Source organism: Thermochaetoides thermophila (genome assembly GCF_000221225.1).
Source record: "Thermochaetoides thermophila DSM 1495 unplaced genomic scaffold scf7180000011818, whole genome shotgun sequence".
NCBI lineage: Eukaryota > Fungi > Ascomycota > Sordariomycetes > Sordariales > Chaetomiaceae > Thermochaetoides > Thermochaetoides thermophila.
This window is the reverse complement of record NW_006383034.1, coordinates 867,948-886,386: the sequence shown is the minus strand read 5'-3', so window position 1 is coordinate 886,386 and position 18,439 is coordinate 867,948. Positions and strand designations below refer to the sequence as shown.

The following is an 18,439-nucleotide window of genomic DNA, read 5'->3' as shown; positions in this document are numbered from 1 at the left end:
AAATGGCTAAAAATGCAACTACTGGAAGCTTATTGATTTGGGAAGGGGCGGATGGAGATGGATGGTTACCGCGACACAAAATTTTTGCACGACTGGGTGGGCAGAAGCTCAGGGACGCGCTCAGCGACCCACGGGCACCGACCCCAGGCAACCAGCCAACCCGCTGCATTGGACACCGGAAGCGGTGGCAAGCCAAAATTTTCTTCGTCCACTCACCATTCCCTTTCATCGTGCTGGCTCTCCAGCTGATGGAGATGGCAAAATGGCTCGAGGAAGTGGCCGCGCTGCTCCTCCCCAGCTTGACGACATTTTGAATGGTGTTGTTGCTGGCGCTAGGGCATACCCCCTTTTTGCAGGCAGACCAAATTTGGGAGGGAGAGATAACGTTATGACTCACAGATCACAGGGCTGAGGGTGGGAGAAGGGAGCGCAGGTTTGGCGAAACACAGACGCCACGCGAGCCACAATGCTGTATGGGGCCACAGCCCATCCCGTCCCCGAACATGTACCAATACTTTGGGCAGACCTGGCTGAACCCCTCTCCCATGCCTACCAAACCAGGTGCAGCGATGTATGTTGATGCACCCAGTTAAAGAGCTGGACATCCTGATCCTGGAGGCCTGGCTGTGCGTTGATCAAGACAATGCACAGCTTTTTCATGTCTCTTTTTCGTCTTTTTTGTCCAAAGAGTGCCCAGGTTCTAGTTCGAAAACGGCGCAGGGGAACTAGGTTGCGCACACGAGAAGGATCGCAGCTCATTACCAATGCGAGGTTGCATTGATCTTTGAATGCGGTCGAGTCTTGTCAACGAGCAAACTAATGGCCCCACCACCTTCTGGATGATTGTTGCACAGCTTTTAGACGGTTGTCAGTATCCATGACAAGGGGGCCACCCAACAGCAAAGCCATGGGATCCTAGGGATGCTTGCCATGGCCTTCTTCCGGATATCCGTGTTGGTGTTGATATCAGAGAACCATCAGTTCGACACAGGTGGCAGCAGAAGCTTGGTGACGTGTTATTCTAGTCCAGGTAGAACCGCATCTTGGTGAGCTGGTTCTGCTGGAGCGCAATCAGCAGGTATTGGTATCGTGCATCCATGACTGTTGCTAGAATTGCCCTTCATATGTTGTCAGAAAACCGTGTGCAGTTGTCCAGCAGCCTGGTAAGTAGAGCATGGTATTAGCAATCTGGAAGATTGGATGGGGTGTTGATTGCTGTGTGCAGATTTGACACGCATGTTGCTGGCTTTTGTTGTTAGACATATCGCGTTTGAGCAGGTTATATCTTGATTCTGAGAGACGATCATGTTGCAGAAATGGAGCGGCTGACAAGAGCTGGCGCTTGTGTCATCGACAGACTGTAGCGCTGGGAAAGCGAGCGAGTAATCCTGCAAAATTACTAGAAAACACCCAGGCTGCTGTTCTCACAGAATCAGCTTCAGATGAGAACACAGCAGTAGATTTGCAGAAGACGAAGCGCTGTTGACAGATGGGACGGGTGTAATGTTTCAGGAGTGTGGTTAGTGGTGTGCAGGAGGTCTGTGTTGGAGAGCTGCCGCGAGGTGTTTGATGCGAGCGTCGAGATGAAGACAGGTTTGCTTCTCCAAGGTACCGGTACTTGTCCTAAGGGGGCGGGCACAGATAGGAGGTTTAGATTGGCCAAGAAAGTGATAGAATTCTCCCACGCGCGGTTTGATTGGCTGATGGCGTCCCTTAGCGCGCAATTGCAAAACATCAAAGGATGTGCGGCCCACCGCCACCGGATTAGCGTTGCTGCCTCAGGCTGAAACACGGGTTTCTTGGAAAACTATAAAAGGTCGGGCCTCCCTCCTGCCGGTTTGTTTTAAGATCCCGCGCGCGGAAGTCCCGACCGGCCGTTGCACCCTGTTCTGCCTTCGGCCAAAATTCCCCACACCCCCCTCATCTCTCTCCTCTTCCGATCTCCACCATCAACCACAACCACGACTTCAGCCTCGTGCGGTTGCTGGTCGTGCATTGAAGCGTTAAACAACGTTTTCTTACATTTCTCCTCCCCGGAAATACAAACCTGCGTTGTGTGGGCGCATCCCTCATTTAGAGTTCGAGGATTAATCTGTCGACACAGACAGGCGATCGTTCCCTCATTTCAGGACAAGGGCTTCCCGTCTTCAGAACATCGTCCTTCGTGGCGCCCTCTTGACCTCTATTAAGGAACCCGACGTCTGTCTCGGTCGACCATTAATCGTCGAGGGCAATAGAAGATCCGTTTGCACCAAGTCACATTACCATTGCTAGTTCTCCCGGATCAGAATCATCTTGCCGTGAGTTATTGACTGGGCAATCGCCATCCCGCTCCCTGTGCCACAGCCTGTCTCGGTTTGGCGTCTTCCTGTTTTAACCGAGATCATTCTTGGCCACGAGCTCTCTGCCTTGAAGCGCTGCGTGCCTGTCTTGTCGACAGACACACATACACACACGAGGTCTTCAGGGGAGGACTCTTGCATTTGAGTCGCCGATCGAAAGATCACGGCCGGCTCTTGAAGGGTGTTTGCAGGTGAACAGCCACCGAGGGGGACACATTAACTTGTTCATCTCCCAGTTCTGGTATGCCACATCTTCCCCTAACCCATCCCATTGCGATGTCCGTTTGGCTTTATCCCATCCCAATGGCCTTCTCTGCGTTTTTTGCCCCACCGTCAGGCCAGTGCATTCACTGCTGTGCTTCGCACACTTGGTTGTGTTAGCGATTCACATCGCATTGGAGCACAGACCACCTTGCCACGCCTATAAATACCCCGCGTTGCCTTGCATTTTTTGCCTCTTTCCACCAAACAGCCCTGCGAAACAGCAACTCCGCGAGTTGTCGCCAGCTCTCCGCGTTTGCTGTTTATCTTTTGCGACATCGCGCAGCTTGCTCAGAAAAACGGGTTTACTAATTCCTGATATTCAGGTCTGTTCTGCGCAAGAACCAGCTAGTTTTTTGAACTATCGCGTCAGTTGGTCTACATCTAGCAACGATGGAAGCCATCCAAACCCATCCCGCAAATGCCGCGCAGGCCAAGGCATTTACTGCGCCTGGCTCACTCTCCTTCCCCGGCGGTGCGAGCGAGATCGCGAACTCGACAGCGCCAACCAATGGAGCGAGCAACGGTGGTCAGCAGCAGGGTGTGCAAGCCACTAGTGGTGCTGGGGTGACTCCCGCAACCCCCGCTGCGACTCCGGGAGCAGGCCCTGCGGGGCCGAGTGGCATTACTCCCACGCTCCAGTAGGACTCTCCTTGAGCCTTCATTTATGAGGCTGTGGGCTGACCTGTTCAGGAACATCGTCGCAACGGTCAATCTGGATTGCCGTCTGGACCTCAAAACGATTGCGCTTCATGCTCGCAACGCGGAGGTACGTGTTGAACCAGAAACTTGGTGGCGGCTGTCCCGAGTGGGTCGGTCTTCCCCAGTTTTTCTGCGTCTTCAACCGCTTGTTTGCCGGGCGGACCTGACAAGAAACAGTATAACCCCAAGCGCTTCGCAGCGGTGATCATGCGTATCCGCGAGCCAAAGACTACTGCCTTGATCTTCGCCAGCGGCAAGATGGTCGTGACTGGTGCCAAGTCCGAGGACGATTCGAAGCTTGCGTCGCGCAAATACGCACGCATCATCCAGAAGCTGGGCTTCAACGCTAAGTTCACCGACTTCAAGATCCAGAACATTGTCGGTTCTTGCGACATCAAATTCCCCATCCGTCTGGAGGGATTGGCATCAAAGCACCATAACTTCAGCTCGTATGAGCCCGAGCTGTTCCCTGGCTTGATTTACCGCATGATCAAGCCCAAGATCGTACTCCTCATCTTCGTAAGCGGCAAGATAGTTCTTACTGGCGCCAAAGTGCGCGAAGAGATCTATCAAGCCTTCGAGATGATCTATCCTGTGCTGCAAGGTCAGTCTCTACCTCTTTTGGTTTCAGTTTCAGTCGACTATGGAGTTAACACTCCGTCCAGATTTCCGCAAGGTTTAAACTTGCCATGCTTGCTGTCACTGGGCGTCTTCCCCACCCTCGACCTCTCGTAAATTACTCAGTACTTGTTGGCAACATTGTACAATTACTTCCGGGCACGATAATTACGACCACTACCCACATACCCAGTCTAAAAAGCACGGCCGATTCGGTGCTAGCGCGACATCACCATGACCGTTATTCCATAACACTTGTCGCCAGCGCCATCGGTCACTTGTATCATTTTTCTTAGTTGTGTTTTTTCTCACAGCATTGCATCGGCGTTACGGTTCGGAAAGGAAGGGAACGACATTACAGCAGGGTCTTTATGCTTCGTTCACCAAAGGGAAAGAAAGACCGGAATTTGGGATTGAGGCCTTTATTACGTCGCTGCGCTGCGGTATATCACCATAGAGGGAGATTGCGCATGGGGCGTTTAGTCATTTTCTTCAGCCCAAGGGCGGAATGCAGAAGCGAACTGCTTGCTGTGCTGAAAGCCGACACAGCGCAGGATTTGCAGCTCTCTGCTCGCCCACCCTAATAATCTTTCGGTCGGTCGCCTTGGACTCTGGCGGGCAAAGACACACGTCTTGTCAGAGCGGGCTTGACTGGCTTGGTTTAGGAGAGCGGAAGACCGCGAAACAGTTAGGCTGTCACAGTTCACAGCTCGTGGAATGCTTTGTTTATGAGGAAGTACACACTGTGAGCGCTGAAGTCGTCAGGTCTTGGTTCAGGGTTTGAACCATCTGCATCGCCATATCGATTTCGCGAGGCATTTCCAAACCCCCACCATCACCATCGACACATGGCACATCCTCACAGTGGAGATAAAGAGCGAGAGAGAACGAGGGATAACCTCGGTGGGATTATTGTGGGATCATTTACTGAACACTTGCACCATTGCCACGGGGTGCGCGGGTAGCAACAGACCACAGGCACAGGGAAGAAAGTGCCTTTGCACCGCCACTACCGCTTAGCCAGTTAGGTTGATGATGACAATGATGGGTGGCGTAAATTGCAGCCTACCTACCGCCTTCGAGCTTCCTTCCTACTATTTTTTTTCCTGATTTTCGCGGTTGCTGCTCTTCATCCTGTTAGCTTGCTTTCCCTGCAGCAATCAATGCTTACCCTCCCCAGTTCTGTGAGCTTCAACCAGCTACATTGAGGCTGGGCGACCCAGTCTGGATTGATAGTTTTACAGACTGGTGCATGGATTGGGCTGGTTGGTTGGTGACGATTGCAATGAAACCCGCTGCGTTGAGTTTCGGAAAGGGAACGGGAGAAAAAACAAGGAAAGGGACTCGGGCGTGTGCTTCAGCAAGGAAGTCATGGTTTTAGCTGCTGCCGCCTGCATAATAGCATCATCTATTTGTTGAACTGCCTTGTCCGTCTTAGCGTTGCGTCGTGACATGAATCCATGTGATATCGAGGTGTGCTTACCTGGCCAGGCATTTCGTCTCCCATCCCCCAGAGTCTTTCGTAACACGGTCTTTCACATCTCTTGCCCCAGAAGGCCCCCGTAATGTTGTCCGGATCGTTAGGCAGTAGTCGACTTGGCCAGCTCCTCAACCAGGATAAGACCAGCCACGCCTCCTCTGCTGCCGTCCTCCGTAACCACACTCAGAGCGGGCATAATCTGACTTTCGTCCTTGATCTTCCATGCCCACTTCTCTTTGAACTGGGGCGGGCACTGGCCCATGATGCAATCGGCCACCTTTTCCCCAATGACGGGAAGGAATTTGAATGCATGGCCGCTGTCGCCTGTTGCCACAAACAAACCCTTCCAGTACGGGTGATAGTCGACGATGAAGTCGCCAGTCGGGGTGTCTGAATACCAACAGATACGAGTCTTCGTGAAAGGGCGATCGCGTAAGTCGGGCCACGGAATCATCTCGCGCAGGGCACGGCGAAGGTCAGCAGCGCCCTCAGCAGGAATCTCGAGGTTCGGATCGTTGGCGCTGGTGAACGGGAGAGACACAGGGGCTGATGAAGGAATTGAAGAGGGGCGAAGAGGGAGAGGTGGATGAACAGGAATCGTCGGGTTCAGATAGCCGTAGGCATGGCGAGCGACCTTAAGAACGCAGTTGACGGGAGGAAAGATGAAAAGGCCGGTGGTGAGGTTGAGAATGACAGGCATCTTTGAGAGCTTTTGTTGCTCCTCTTCGGTGAGGTCGATGTAGGCCACGGCTTGGCCGGTGGCGGCGGCTTGGCCTGAAAGGTCGACAAGGCCTCCTGTCCAGGCACCAGCCGCGACAACCACAAGGTCAGCAGAAAGGACGGTACCATCGGAAAGGCGGGCGCCGGTGACGGTCGTGTCGTTGTGCTCCAAAGACACAACCGTGCCAGCGACAAACTTGATACGCCCAGTTTGTTGGGCCTTCTCGTAGTGCCACTGCATGGAAGCTCCAGCATTGCCCCAACCGCTATTCAGGTTGAGGTAGCCCCAGTCTCCCGAGCTGCCGCCCGTTCCCAAAGCATCGCGAATGGCAGTGGGATTGGGCAGTTCCTTGATTCGGGCTGCAAGGGTGGGATCTTTGGAGGCCAGACGGGTGACATTGGCCCAACTCTCACGGACATAGTCCATTCCCGTCAGCTTGGGCTTATGACCGTCCTGGCACTCCTGCGCGCCTGTAGGCGTTGACGATAAAGCGTCAGCGACCAGCAGCAGACCGACCTCGTTGTACCTCCCTTGGGCACCAAGGTCAGTGGGCTTCTCCTGCTTCCGCCATTCGGCCTGAGCCTCATCACACAGGGCAGCATAGTCCGGATCGGCATAGTCTGCTCTAATGATGCGGTTGGTGTCGACGCTGGCGGCATCTGGGGCAGGATAAGCGCCCGGCTGAGAAGGATCTGATCGGTCGATGACAGTTATGGAGCAATCTTTGAAGGCATCGCGGCGACAAAGTGAGAGGGCGGTGGCCAGGCCGAAAACGCCAGAGCCGATGATGAGAACAGAGGAGGGAGGAGTGAAGGGCTTAGAAAAGGAAGGCATTTTGACAAAACTGAGGAAAGGAAATGACAGGATGACCCAAGTCTTGATTCAGACAGGTCTCGGAACTGTAGTGTCTGTGAGATCCTGAAGAGAAAAAGAGCCAGACGATCACCCTTGGTTATCTTTATGCGTGCTTTTGCTTCTGGTTTATAGGCAGCCTGGACACTTGACCAGGTGGAAGCCGGTGAAAAACATTGCTGGGAAGTCATAAATTAGAAGGAAAAGAACATCCCGGAAAACTTGTGGAGATGCCATTGCTTCAAACAGAGACGACACTGAGACGAGTGGGAGTGGAACAGAGCTAAAATATTCCACGATAGCAATTCAAGGGCGCAGTCTGTCGTGTCATGTTCGGGCATCGGATGTCGGGGCGGGGGATATGATAAGGCGGGCCAATGGCCCGTAAAGATGTTAAGATAGAGCAGAAGAGCAGATACAGAAGGGCGCTGTACAGAAGGTCATACTGCAACACCTATGTCAATTTCTTTGCAGCAAGGCGAGGGTTCTCCAACAGAGAATGGAAGGGATTTTGTGTGCTCCGAGATGGATCAAGGGCCCGGCATCCTTTTGGAAGCAAAGGGTGGCTCGGATGAGCGTCAGATGATTCAGTCCCGCTCGGGTTGTCTGACACAGTCACACACAAGCTGCCCTGTGCTTGGGAGCTGGAACGCCGACCTATCCAGCTGACAACAGCTGACAGCATTTTGGCCGTGTGCACGGATGATTTCTCCATCCAACGTTAACTTGGGCCCAGGACCAATCGCTAGCTTTGTTTGCCAGCAGCCTCGAGTACGAAGACGACCAGCGACGTGTTTGCGACGGCGCGATCATCCAAACCCATTCCGTATTCCGTACATCATCATGTGCGGCCGACACGCCAGTGCAGCCAAACATGTCATCGTCAAAGAAGATTGCAGAGTTCCCTGACGTGGAAGCGAAGCTACAAAAGCCAATCAAGCCAAGCGCATTCGAGAGACAGAAGGCTGAGGCCGAGGCAAAGCGCCGCCGGGAAGAAGCAGAAACAGCTGCGGTTTACGAAGATTTTGTGAAAAGCTTTGCGCGCGACGATGATGATGACTTTCTACAGTCCAAGCCAACATCATCGAGGTTCAACTCTGGCCCCTCAGAACGACCATTGCCTTTCAGCAGCCAGGCTCCCTTTGGAGGGGCCACTGGCAAAAGGCACTTTAGTGTACCCTCTGGAGGAGCTTTGAAAAGCGGACCGGGGACTCTTGGTCCAATTCCTCCCTCGTTCTCGAAGAAGAGGTCTTACGATGGTTTCCAACGCGATCAGGAGGAGGGAAAGGCTGGGCGACTTGGGTTCGATGATAAGGACTCGGGTTCACTGCCTGTTTCTAAAGCATTCGACGCAAGCGATGATGAGGGCGAGACTCCAACGGTCACTGACAGAGCGGAGGAGAAGGCGACATCTAAGCCGACATTACGCTTAGCAAATTTACCTCCAGGGACATCACCTGCTGTTATCAAAGCCCTGATACCGTCAAATCTCACAGTTGAGAATATCAAGATTAATCCGCCCCCTGGCCCTGGAGGGACCGACCGAAAGTCACTCACTGCGATCGTCACACTGTCGAAAGAGACACCTGCAAGTGATATCGATAATGCAGTCAGCGCGTTGCAAAACCGTTACCTTGGTTTCGGTTATTTCCTGAGCCTTCATCGCCATCTCTCGTCTGCTGCTCTCTCGTCGGGCCTGCCTGCTCTCTCGTCTTCTGGGGCAGTTTCGCACCCCTTCGGTGCTAAAAAGACTGAAGATGGTCCAAGGAGGACGGGGGCACATGGACGCTTTGCTCCCCCTCCTTCCTATGGATCTCCCTTAGGGGGACCCCTTAACCGCTCTGGTATTCTCCATGTTCCGGTCCGGCCTCCTCGAGACATTAAGCAACTTCGCATGATTCACAAAGTCATTGAAGCCGTGCTAGAACATGGTCCAGAGTTTGAGGCGCTTTTGATGTCTCGTCCAGACGTGCAGCGGGACGAGAAATGGGCATGGATTTGGGATGCCCGCAGTGAAGGTGGGGTTTGGTATCGTTGGAGGTTATGGGAGATTGTGACAAGCGGTCAACACAAGAAGGGGAGACCTGAATTCGTGCCACTCTTTGAAGGAAGCCATGCTTGGAAGGCGCCTGATCGGCGTTTGGCTTTTGAGTATACAACTGATGTTTCTGAGTTTGTCTCCGACTCAGACTACGACTCTTCGGAAGATGATGACTTTGAAGACGATCCGGCTCGGCAAGATAACAATGAGAAGGAAGACACCTTCTTAAATCCGATCGAGAAGTTCAAGCTTACTCACATGCTTGCACGGCTGCCAACCACGCTCTCTAAAATACGGAAAGGAGATATTGCTCGTGTGACAGCATTCGCCATTACCCACGCTAGCAGAGGCGCTGATGAGATCGTGGACATGATAATCTCCAACATCGAACACCCGTTTGCCTACACTTCGGCAAACCCAAACTACAAGCCTGGGGGGAAAGATAAAGAAGCGAAGGATGAGTCTTCCCGCGACGCTTCACCGAGCCCCGATAATAAAGATAAGGAGAAAACATCCTCTTCGTCAGATGGACCAGACTTGAGCGCACCAAGACTCCTGGGCCTCTACGTGATAAGCGACATTTTATCATCCTCAGCAACCAGTGGGATCCGGCATGCATGGCGCTACCGGCAGCTGTTCGAGACGGCGCTGCGGAAGCGCAAAACTTTTGAATTGCTAGGAAGCATGCCAGAGAAGCTGAACTGGGGTAGACTTCGTGCTGAGAAGTGGAAGCGCAGCGTCAGTCTCGTGTTAAATCTGTGGGAAGGCTGGTGTGTGTTTCCTGTCGAGACGCACGAGCACTTCGTCAGCAGTTTTGAAAATCCCCCACTGCCGTCCAAGAAGGAAGGCCCCGCGGATGCGGGCACTGGCGCAGAGAAGAGGCCAGGCGGGAGGTGGAAGATAGTCGAAGCTGCTCCGAGTACTGGACTGAGTTTCCTCCCTGTTTCAACCAAACCGGACGTTGACGAAACAGGGACAGAAGAGGAAGAAATACCAGGATTGGCTCCTGAAGATGGCGAAGAGATTGACCCGGTTCGGTTACAGTACTTGGCAGAGCTTGACGACGCTTTCGACGACCTGGATCTCGACGGCGAGCCAGAGGATGTTGAAAATCTCCACATAACCCCGGCTGGCGGCCCTGAACCAGAGCCGAAAGAGTCGGACGAAGCGCCGAGCAAGCCGGAGGCAAAGTCAATCACCGGATTTCAGATGCTGTCCTCCAGCAAATTTGGGCCTCCCCGGAAGCGAATGCGGGCCATGGATATGTTTGCTGATTCGGACTCGGATGGAGGCACCTAGTGCAAACGCCTGAAGCTAGGGCTGTCTGGGCATTTTGCGGCTGCTCGAGAGTTGCATAGCTAGGAGGGTCGTGGTCTTGGCCTCACGCTCTGTACGGAGCACTGAACCACTCCTCGTCCCCCCTCCGCCCCGTAGTCTTGGGTCTTTATTACAAACCCCCGAGATGCATCTTAGACCCGGGATAGGGCATCCGGTTGTCATGTGCATTGCATGCCCCTCACCAAGCCCCAGATATTGGAGAGAGTGCGTCCCGATGGTGCCACGCGCGAGCCATCCATCCCGCACATGCCCCAAGCTAGCGGTTCGGTAGTATGTTGTTATGACGCTATTAAATAGACGTGTAGCTAAATGAAATGGGTTTTTGAGGGCAGTTGAAAAGCACGGCTGCCAATAGTCGACGATTTCTGTTTCCATGATCGTGTTGGCGATTCATCCCGTGTGACAGTGATAGGCAGTGCACATAAGGAACCCCCCTCATCTGCAAAGGCACAAGGGACTCGAGGAAATTGGTAGCTTAGGACGGATGTGTATTTGATCCAGGCATACCCCAGGACCTGTGTCAGTAGTTGACTCTCAGCCTATGTGTTACAGTATACACGGACGGGGACCCTGAGATTAATTGCCAATCCGGCATCCTCCTTAAACCCGTCGGCGAGATCTACAACTTCCAGCTTCTCGTCGATTGATCCGCTTTAAATCATCTTTGGGCCAGACTCGAGCGAACCGGGGCACAAGCTCTCTGAAAAGCAGCTGCGTGCACGCCGCCGCCCTGGTTTGTGTGTGGATGTGGGTGGATCTTTCTCTCTTCAGCCAATGGAAACTTGCTCAGTCTTCGCCCAACCGTCTGGAGTCTGGACCCCACCTGCCCCTCGCTCCCTCTGCTTGGAGACTGAACCTGGGAAGCGGCCCCTGGACCACGAAGGTACCTCTTGAGTTTGATCTCTTCTTCACTCACGCATACTTCGCGACAACAACTGACATTTGGACGAAAGCCCAACTGGGCAAGACGAAACGAGCTCTATTCCGCGTCGGCAGAGTGGAATCCTTGTTTTCTGGGCTACAGTTTTGACGATCTGCAGAGCTAGGTACCTCAGCCTTGCTGTCGGCATATCAGTTGAGGTCCAACACGACTCGTTTGTTGCTCATCGTTTCCCTCGAGCAACGCCTCATCTCATCCTGAAAAAGAAAGGCGGAAATCTACCGCGGTACATGACGCAGACAGGAAACAAAGCAACAAAACTGTCACAGCACATACCAACAGCCAGCCAAGCTGTCTTCAAGCCTACAGTGCAGCTGCGGCGCCGACGATATCCACGCGAATTTTGCAGACAGCAAAGGGATCCTATCTCGGCTGTGACACTACGCTACGACGGCGACGGCCCGCTTCGTTTACTTTTTCGCCTTTACTTGGCCCCGCAGTCACTGGTGAACTTTAGTCGTCTCTAACGCCGATTCCCCCGCCCACGCCGCTTCCGCTCCAAAGTGCTACGGAGTACTTGGCCGGCGCCGGCCTGGGCATGGCCTGACTCCCTGATCACCCTTCATCTGTTGTGGGTTAGCCGCCTTGCTTGACCACCCTCGGGCTTTCTTCTCGGTTGTAGCACACCGAAACGACGTGCTTTTGCCTGTCTTCTATCTAGGGCTTCATCTCAGCGCTGTGAGACCTTGACACCACGGTGCTAGACCCAAGTGACCGTTCAGACATTCTTTCGGGGCTCTCCTGCGGCTCACTGACCGGCTCAACTTACGCACAGCAGTCAAACCTGTGAGGTCTTGTATTGCTCAAAGTTTCTGGAGGCTCATCAGCTAGCTCCTCAACATCTAGATAAGACTTTTTTTTCTTGTGGGACCGTCCTATTAACAGCCATTTCTCGATAACCGAAGGCTCTCGTTCATCCTTATACTTTGTTTCCTTTAACAGAATACCAGTTGCTGCAAGATCAACTTCTCGGTCGCACGCATACAGGCTTAATTTTCTATCGACCAAACCTTCCGCCCGAGAGAGTTCGAGAAGCTTTTCAACGTTGCAACTCTCGACAGAGAATTAGAGAGCACCACTGGAGGCTGCGCGTGGGCCGTATGCACCTGGAAGCAGAAACTTGCTCAACCGCTGATCCCGGGTTTGCCGCGTCGGGTCACCGTCCGAACGCCCGCTGCCCACAACAACCTCCTCCAGCAGATCTCGATCGCTGAAGCTCTCCCGCACTTGCTAAGCGCACTGTCGCGCACCATACAGTCAAGATGCCAATCATAAACGGTCAAAAGATGGCCTGGTACGTACCGTCTTAACTCGCCACATCATCCACTTGGTCACAGTGTTTCCTCCAACTCCTGTTAGACTGTTGTATAACATAGCTTCTGTGTGTCGTCTATTTCTGGACCTTGAAGTACCTACCGGCTCATTTGGCTCCTTCGGTCCACCTTACTGACGGAACATTCTCCCAGTGCGCCATGCATTCGTGGTCACCGTTCCACAAAATGCAGTCACTTCTACGAGCGAGTCATGATTCCCGTGCGGAAGCCAGGTCGACCGCTCAGCACGTGTCCCTGCCCTCCAGGTCGGCCCTGTGCCTGCGGAGGAGTGCGAGTCGCAATCCCTAAGAAACAAAAATGTGCCTGTCCATCAAAAAGCTCTAACGGAACCAGCGCCAGTGAGGAAGGTTCTCCCGCCGGGACCCCGACGTCACCAACACGTCCCTCATATCGCGTCTCTAAGGCAAGCTCCAGCACCAAAGTCAGCAGGAAACAGTCGTTTGATCTGGCGAATCTTGAACGGATGGACCCAAACTCCATCAATTTGATGGCGCCCTCGACGAATGGTAACGGTGTTCCTAGTGGCATTTCTGCCCCTGATTCAGCGATCCCGGTTTCTCAGTCCGAACTCCCTGGACTCAACCAAGGAATGGGACTGGTATCAGCCAGTTCTGGCAACATATACTCGCATCCTTCGACTGCTGCTTATGGGCCATCAGTGTCGTATGGCATGGGGTTCCATTACTCGCAGACAAATCCTCTTCAACACAACATCACTCAAGATGGAGGGTTCATCACCAGTGTCAATGGCGGGTTCGACCCAGCAATGTCCCATCCTCACCCCCCATCACAGTTTGTGAACGGAAATCATACGCCGTCTGGTCTCGATGGACAAACACACCCACCTGTGGTCAACCATTCGTTGCCCAAGGTCCAGTCTGGTTCCACCACTCCTGCTCCCGGCGGCTGTTGCGGGGGTAATAGGTTCAAAGCCGAACCTAAAACTGTTGTGACGGCAGCACCCGGGTATACATCGGTCTATAGCACACCACAGCTGCAGCCTTCAATACCTAGTCCTTCCCCGGCGGGTGGGAGCTGTTGCGGAAGAACCAAGTTAAAAAATGAGCCAGACAGTCTTGCGACGCCACAACAGGAATATGGATCGTTGTACAACACCCCTCAAATCCAACCAGCTGTACCCTTCCCGACAGTTTTTACATATCCGAGCGACTATGGCTCATGGCAGCATCCTCTTGACCCGTTTTCATGGCAGCAGATTGTGGCACAGACCGCAAATAGCATGCCATCACAACCACTGAGCAGCTCCATTCCTCAGCCTCAGCAAGAATCTCATGTCACAACTTCGAATTCTTTTCAGACAACAACTGGAACAACCGTCCAGGTGGACGGCATGATGCATCAGTGCAGCTGCGGAGACGGCTGCCAATGTGTGGGGTGTCTGGCACACCCATTCAACTCGCAGATGTACCAATACGTTAATAACGCATATGCTGGTAGCAACGGCAGCAGTCCGAGGACGGGAGGGCCAGATTATCCGACCACTACATCGGCATCGCAGAGCCAAATCGCTGTCACAACAACTGGACAGGACTATCAGCAGCCACAGCAACCACCACAACACCAGCAGCAACATTCACCGCTGCTTCCCGAGGCAGCGCTTACGCCTGCCTCATCAGAGGGAGCGGGTGCTTCGCCGCGCGAGGAGCAGTCCCTGTCGACGATGGACTACTTCTTTGTCAATATTCCCATCTCTGGCCTGATGTGCGGTGGCAGCGTCGAGTCGTGTCCGTGCGGGGATAGCTGTGAATGTGCAGGATGCTTGGTGCACGGTAATGTCAACACCGGGCTACGCTGAAGCAGCGGACATACAGTTCCGCTACTGAGGGGAGAGAGTTGCCCCTGGAGAATATTACTGCCCGCTAGGTGATAGATGCCAAGGAAATATATCGCTGACTTGGAGTTATGTTACGTTTTGATGATGGATGATTGGAGAGGTGGATGGATGCATTTCGATAGAAGCTACCATATACCCCTGAGTTGATGAGCCTGCTCTCGTTAGCACGCCTTAAAGTTTGCGTGCTCTCAGCCGCAGCGAGGAGAAAGTTCGCCATCGGGCTATATATTTTTTTGTCTCCATTCTTTGTTTTTTTTTTCTGTGTTTGTATTTCTCAAGTACTTGCATTGTTTCAAGGTGGCGGGAGATGGCGGGTGGCAGCGTCTCTGCTTACTGGCATGGTATACCAAGATACCCATTGTCCGAAATAAAAAGGGTTCGTTTTAGTCGGGTGGGAAATGAATCTTATTCTTGATGGTGACGATATCTGTGATGTAGATTTCTGTTATGGTGAATCACAGCTGAGCTGAGACCTTGGATGAGGTTGGTTGAACCTTGTTTGCTTTGGTTGTCTGTCTACGGCTGTCGAGATACGATGTTATGAAAGTTGTAATCCGTTTTGAGGGGTGTGAAGCTCTTTGTACGGCTTACGGTTGATGGTCGAAACAAACTCCGTATCTTCATGAACGGCCGTGTGCTGGTTGGGGTAATGGAGGTTTGAGGTTCCGGATAACGGACAGCTTACGGATTACCTCTCCCAATTCGGTACGATACGGAGACTTTAGGACAACCGTTTACGGCAGCGTCATTGGCTGCCGAGTGGGGTCCGTGACCGTTTTGCACGATCAGCAGACGGAGAACGTACGTGGCAGTGGCCGGCCTGCACCAACGGTCGTGTCCATACTCTTTCTGGTGCTAACTATAACCTGGTCACCAGCACCGACCGCGCTGAAGGAGTCAAACGCGATAATACTGGCGCAGGAACGAAAAACTGTGTGTAAAGTTAAATCTCAGTGAAAGCAACATAGTTACCCTTCCTAAAGCTGATTAACAGTTTTGGCATAACTCCAAGTTTCACATTCAAGTGCCAAAGCCTCGGAGTGAGAGTGAGGGTAAAAATCGACGGACGCCATTGTCGCCATCCAGATCCGGATCTACGTACTTCCACGAATCCCAGCGGCTTCCGGCGTAGGAGTCGGTTGAGTCTTTAGTATCCCGGTCTTGGTCCCGGTCGCCACGCATGGATGGAAGAGGTTTGAGAGAGTCCTCACTTTCGACTAGGAATGAGAGTCGGCACCGGCGACGGAGCCGGGACCGAGAGGCAGAGGAGCGAGAACAAAAAAGACATAGAACTGGCCATGGAGATGATCATGATCGGCTAAGATCCCGTTCACCTCGAAGGAGTGAGCACTCAAGGTCACGCAGCCCGTTTCATGGTCGTCATCATACCCACCGCCATCACCATCATCATGATCATAAAGCCGATGATGGCCGCTCGCACCATCACCGCCATCAGTCCAAAGACCATCACCACAGAAAGTCTGATGAAAGGATGAATCTCCCATTTGGTGCCCCTCGGCTCACACGAAAGGATTTGGAGACTCACCGGTCGCTATTTGCTCATTATCTGGACCGGCATAAGCATCTGGATATCGACTCACTTGATGAGAAAGAACTGCTCGGCCGATGGAAGAGCTTTATTGGACACTGGAACCGTGGAGAACTCTCTGAGAGTTGGTACGACCCAGCTGTGTTTGAGCACGCTGTGAAAAGTTATGAGGAAAAAAATAGCAGGGTAAAGGAAGATCAACGGCGCAATGACGATAATGCTAGGTCCCATATAAGTCCAACAAACTGGATGAGGGCTGGTTCGCCGGCACCTAGTGAAGCCTCAGATACCTCCTCATCATACGGCCCACCACCTCCCCCAGGCCTGAACCGACAACTCTCTGAACAGCAAACCAAACCGCCATCGTTCAAACTATCCTCCAAGCAACCCGGCCCCTCCATCCCCACAACAGCTGACCTCCTTATTCGCGACGCCGACGAAGCCGCAGAGAGGTCAGCTGCCCTCTCCGCCTCACGCCAGATGTGGCGTTTGCAGACTAAGGAAGCTGTCACCAGGACTCTGGACAACGACATCCTCCTCCCCAACCGCGCCGAGCCCGGCTCACGCGAGCGCAAACTAGAAAAGCGCCGTGAGCTAAACGAGAAGCTGAGGGAGTTCCGTGAGCGGTCTCCTGGCGTTGGGGAGGTGGATGAGAGCGTGTTGATGGGGGGAAGGGAGATGGATGCACAAGAGGAGTGGAGGGAGATGGTTCGTAGACGGGAGGAGCGAAGGGCTGAGAAGGAAAGGCGGAGAGAAGAAGTTGCCAGGGCAAAAAGGTTGGAGAAAGAGGAGAAGTTGAGGGAATGGAGGGAGAAGGAGAGGAGGGTGTTGAATCAGCTGAGAGAGATCGCGAGGGAGAGGTTTGGCGATGGGGGGCAAGCCCCTTGACAAGGGGAGGGGGTCTAATAATGTAATTACTTCATTGCGAGACACATCCCTAGCATTTGTCTCGATGGAGTCTCCGAAGTCTGAGATTACGTAGAGTAAAGAGCAGCACCTGGAGTTGAACAAGGTCGAGCCCCTGACAACCCGAACCCTAACCCCCCAACATCTGCCCCTCATCCAATTCTGACTTTTCGCTCACTCCTTTTCTGCAGACCCTCGACTCACCTCAACCAACTTGTAAGTGAGTCCGAACAGCAAGCAATTGCACACCTTGAGTCACGAATTACAAAATTCTGAATCATTTCAAATAAAATTTACTCAACATGTCCGACATCGAAGCTGATCCCCCACTCAACGATCTCTTCGTCGAGCCCGAGGGGTACTACCCGCCGACCCCTCCCCCAACCACGACCTTCTACACAACCCTCACCGGCGACACCATCACGCTGCATCTAGTCGGCCACTCGCCCCTGGAAGCGCACCACCTGTGGAACGCGTCGCGCGTGGTCGCCGAGCACTTCGAACGCAACCCGGACGAGGTGCGCGGGCGCACAGTGCTGGAGCTGGGCGCCGGCGCGGGGCTACCCAGCCTGGTCGCCTCGGCGCTGGGCGCCAAGATGGTGGTGATGACGGATTATCCGGACGTGGATCTGGTGAGGAATATGTGGCGGAATGTGGATGAGTGTGCGTTGATTCCGAGGGAGGCTAAGAAAGGGAGTCAGGGGGCGGAGGAGGGGGATGAGCCGACGAATATCGTCGTTGATGGTTACATTTGGGGGGCAGACACGACAAAGCTCTTGAAGTATCTGGAGTCGGATACTTCTTCACAAGAGCCTCAAGGCTTTGACCTTCTTATTCTGGCCGACCTCCTCTTCCGCCATACTGAGCATCGAAACATGCTCAAAACCGTCCGGCATGCGCTCAAGCGGACGCGCGATGCCAAGGCCCTTGTTGTCTTCTGCAGCTACAGGCCATGGTTGCAGAAGAAGGACTTGGCATTCTTTGACCTTGCCCGCGAGCAAGGGTTCGAAGTTGAGAAAGTTATGGAGAAGAAAATGGACCGGCCTTTGTTTGAAAACGACCCAGGTGATGTCGAGATCCTGAAGACAGTTACCGGATGGGAGCTAAGATGGCCAGAGACAGAGTGTCTTGGAAACGGAGAGGTGAAGGCCAATGCAGCGGGCAGTTGAGCGGCGGCTAAAGGGAGTTATGTTCAGAGTTCGAGCGATCACAACACGAGGGACCACGTCCTCTATCAAGAGTTAGGACGAGGCCGCACGTTCAGATATCGAGAATTAGACTAGTCATAGAACAGGACAGATAATTGTCCTAGGAACATATGCTCAGCTCAGCTCCTAGTTTGATCAAGAGATCGTGGCTCTCAAGAGCCAAACAAACCACAGCTGAACGTTCCGAACTGAATACATGTCTGCATGGCTGAAGGGCTTAAATCATATTAAGAATTACATAACTGGGTATCATTGCATACTTTGCTGAAAATCCTACATCCGTCATCGAAAT

General features: G+C 53.2%; 6 protein-coding genes across 6 annotated transcripts; 5 read left to right on the top strand and 1 right to left on the bottom strand.

Moving 5' to 3' along the window:
* Nucleotides 1-2,996: 2,996 nt before the first annotated feature.
* Nucleotides 2,997-3,987, top strand: CTHT_0042720 (putative tata-box binding protein; the record flags this gene model as incomplete). Its single annotated transcript, XM_006694610.1, has 4 exons — nt 2,997-3,244; nt 3,297-3,372; nt 3,483-3,909; nt 3,971-3,987. The coding sequence occupies 4 exons, from the start codon at nt 2,997-2,999 to the stop codon at nt 3,985-3,987; spliced, it is 768 nt and encodes a 255-aa protein (XP_006694673.1).
* A 1,516-nt stretch (nt 3,988-5,503) lies between these two features.
* CTHT_0042710 (putative fructosyl amino acid protein) lies at nt 5,504-6,958 on the bottom strand (the record flags this gene model as incomplete). The annotated part of the gene is made up of 1 exon (XM_006694609.1): nt 5,504-6,958. The coding sequence occupies one exon, from the start codon at nt 6,956-6,958 to the stop codon at nt 5,504-5,506; it is 1,455 nt and encodes a 484-aa protein (XP_006694672.1).
* An 892-nt stretch (nt 6,959-7,850) lies between these two features.
* On the top strand, nt 7,851-10,316 carry CTHT_0042700 (uncharacterized protein; the record flags this gene model as incomplete). Its single annotated transcript, XM_006694608.1, has 1 exon — nt 7,851-10,316. One exon carries the CDS (start codon nt 7,851-7,853, stop codon nt 10,314-10,316), a length of 2,466 nt encoding a protein of 821 aa, XP_006694671.1.
* Nucleotides 10,317-12,557: 2,241 nt separating this feature from the next.
* CTHT_0042690 (putative copper-activated transcription factor) lies at nt 12,558-14,445 on the top strand (the record flags this gene model as incomplete). Its single annotated transcript, XM_006694607.1, has 3 exons — nt 12,558-12,589; nt 12,969-13,546; nt 13,781-14,445. 3 exons carry the CDS (start codon nt 12,558-12,560, stop codon nt 14,443-14,445), a joined length of 1,275 nt encoding a protein of 424 aa, XP_006694670.1.
* Nucleotides 14,446-16,282: 1,837 nt separating this feature from the next.
* CTHT_0042680 (uncharacterized protein) lies at nt 16,283-16,921 on the top strand (the record flags this gene model as incomplete). The annotated part of the gene is made up of 1 exon (XM_006694606.1): nt 16,283-16,921. One exon carries the CDS (start codon nt 16,283-16,285, stop codon nt 16,919-16,921), a length of 639 nt encoding a protein of 212 aa, XP_006694669.1.
* A 320-nt stretch (nt 16,922-17,241) lies between these two features.
* CTHT_0042670 (nicotinamide N-methyltransferase-like protein) lies at nt 17,242-18,108 on the top strand (the record flags this gene model as incomplete). Its single annotated transcript, XM_006694605.1, has 1 exon — nt 17,242-18,108. The coding sequence occupies one exon, from the start codon at nt 17,242-17,244 to the stop codon at nt 18,106-18,108; it is 867 nt and encodes a 288-aa protein (XP_006694668.1).
* Between the last annotated feature and the right edge of the window lie 331 nt (nt 18,109-18,439).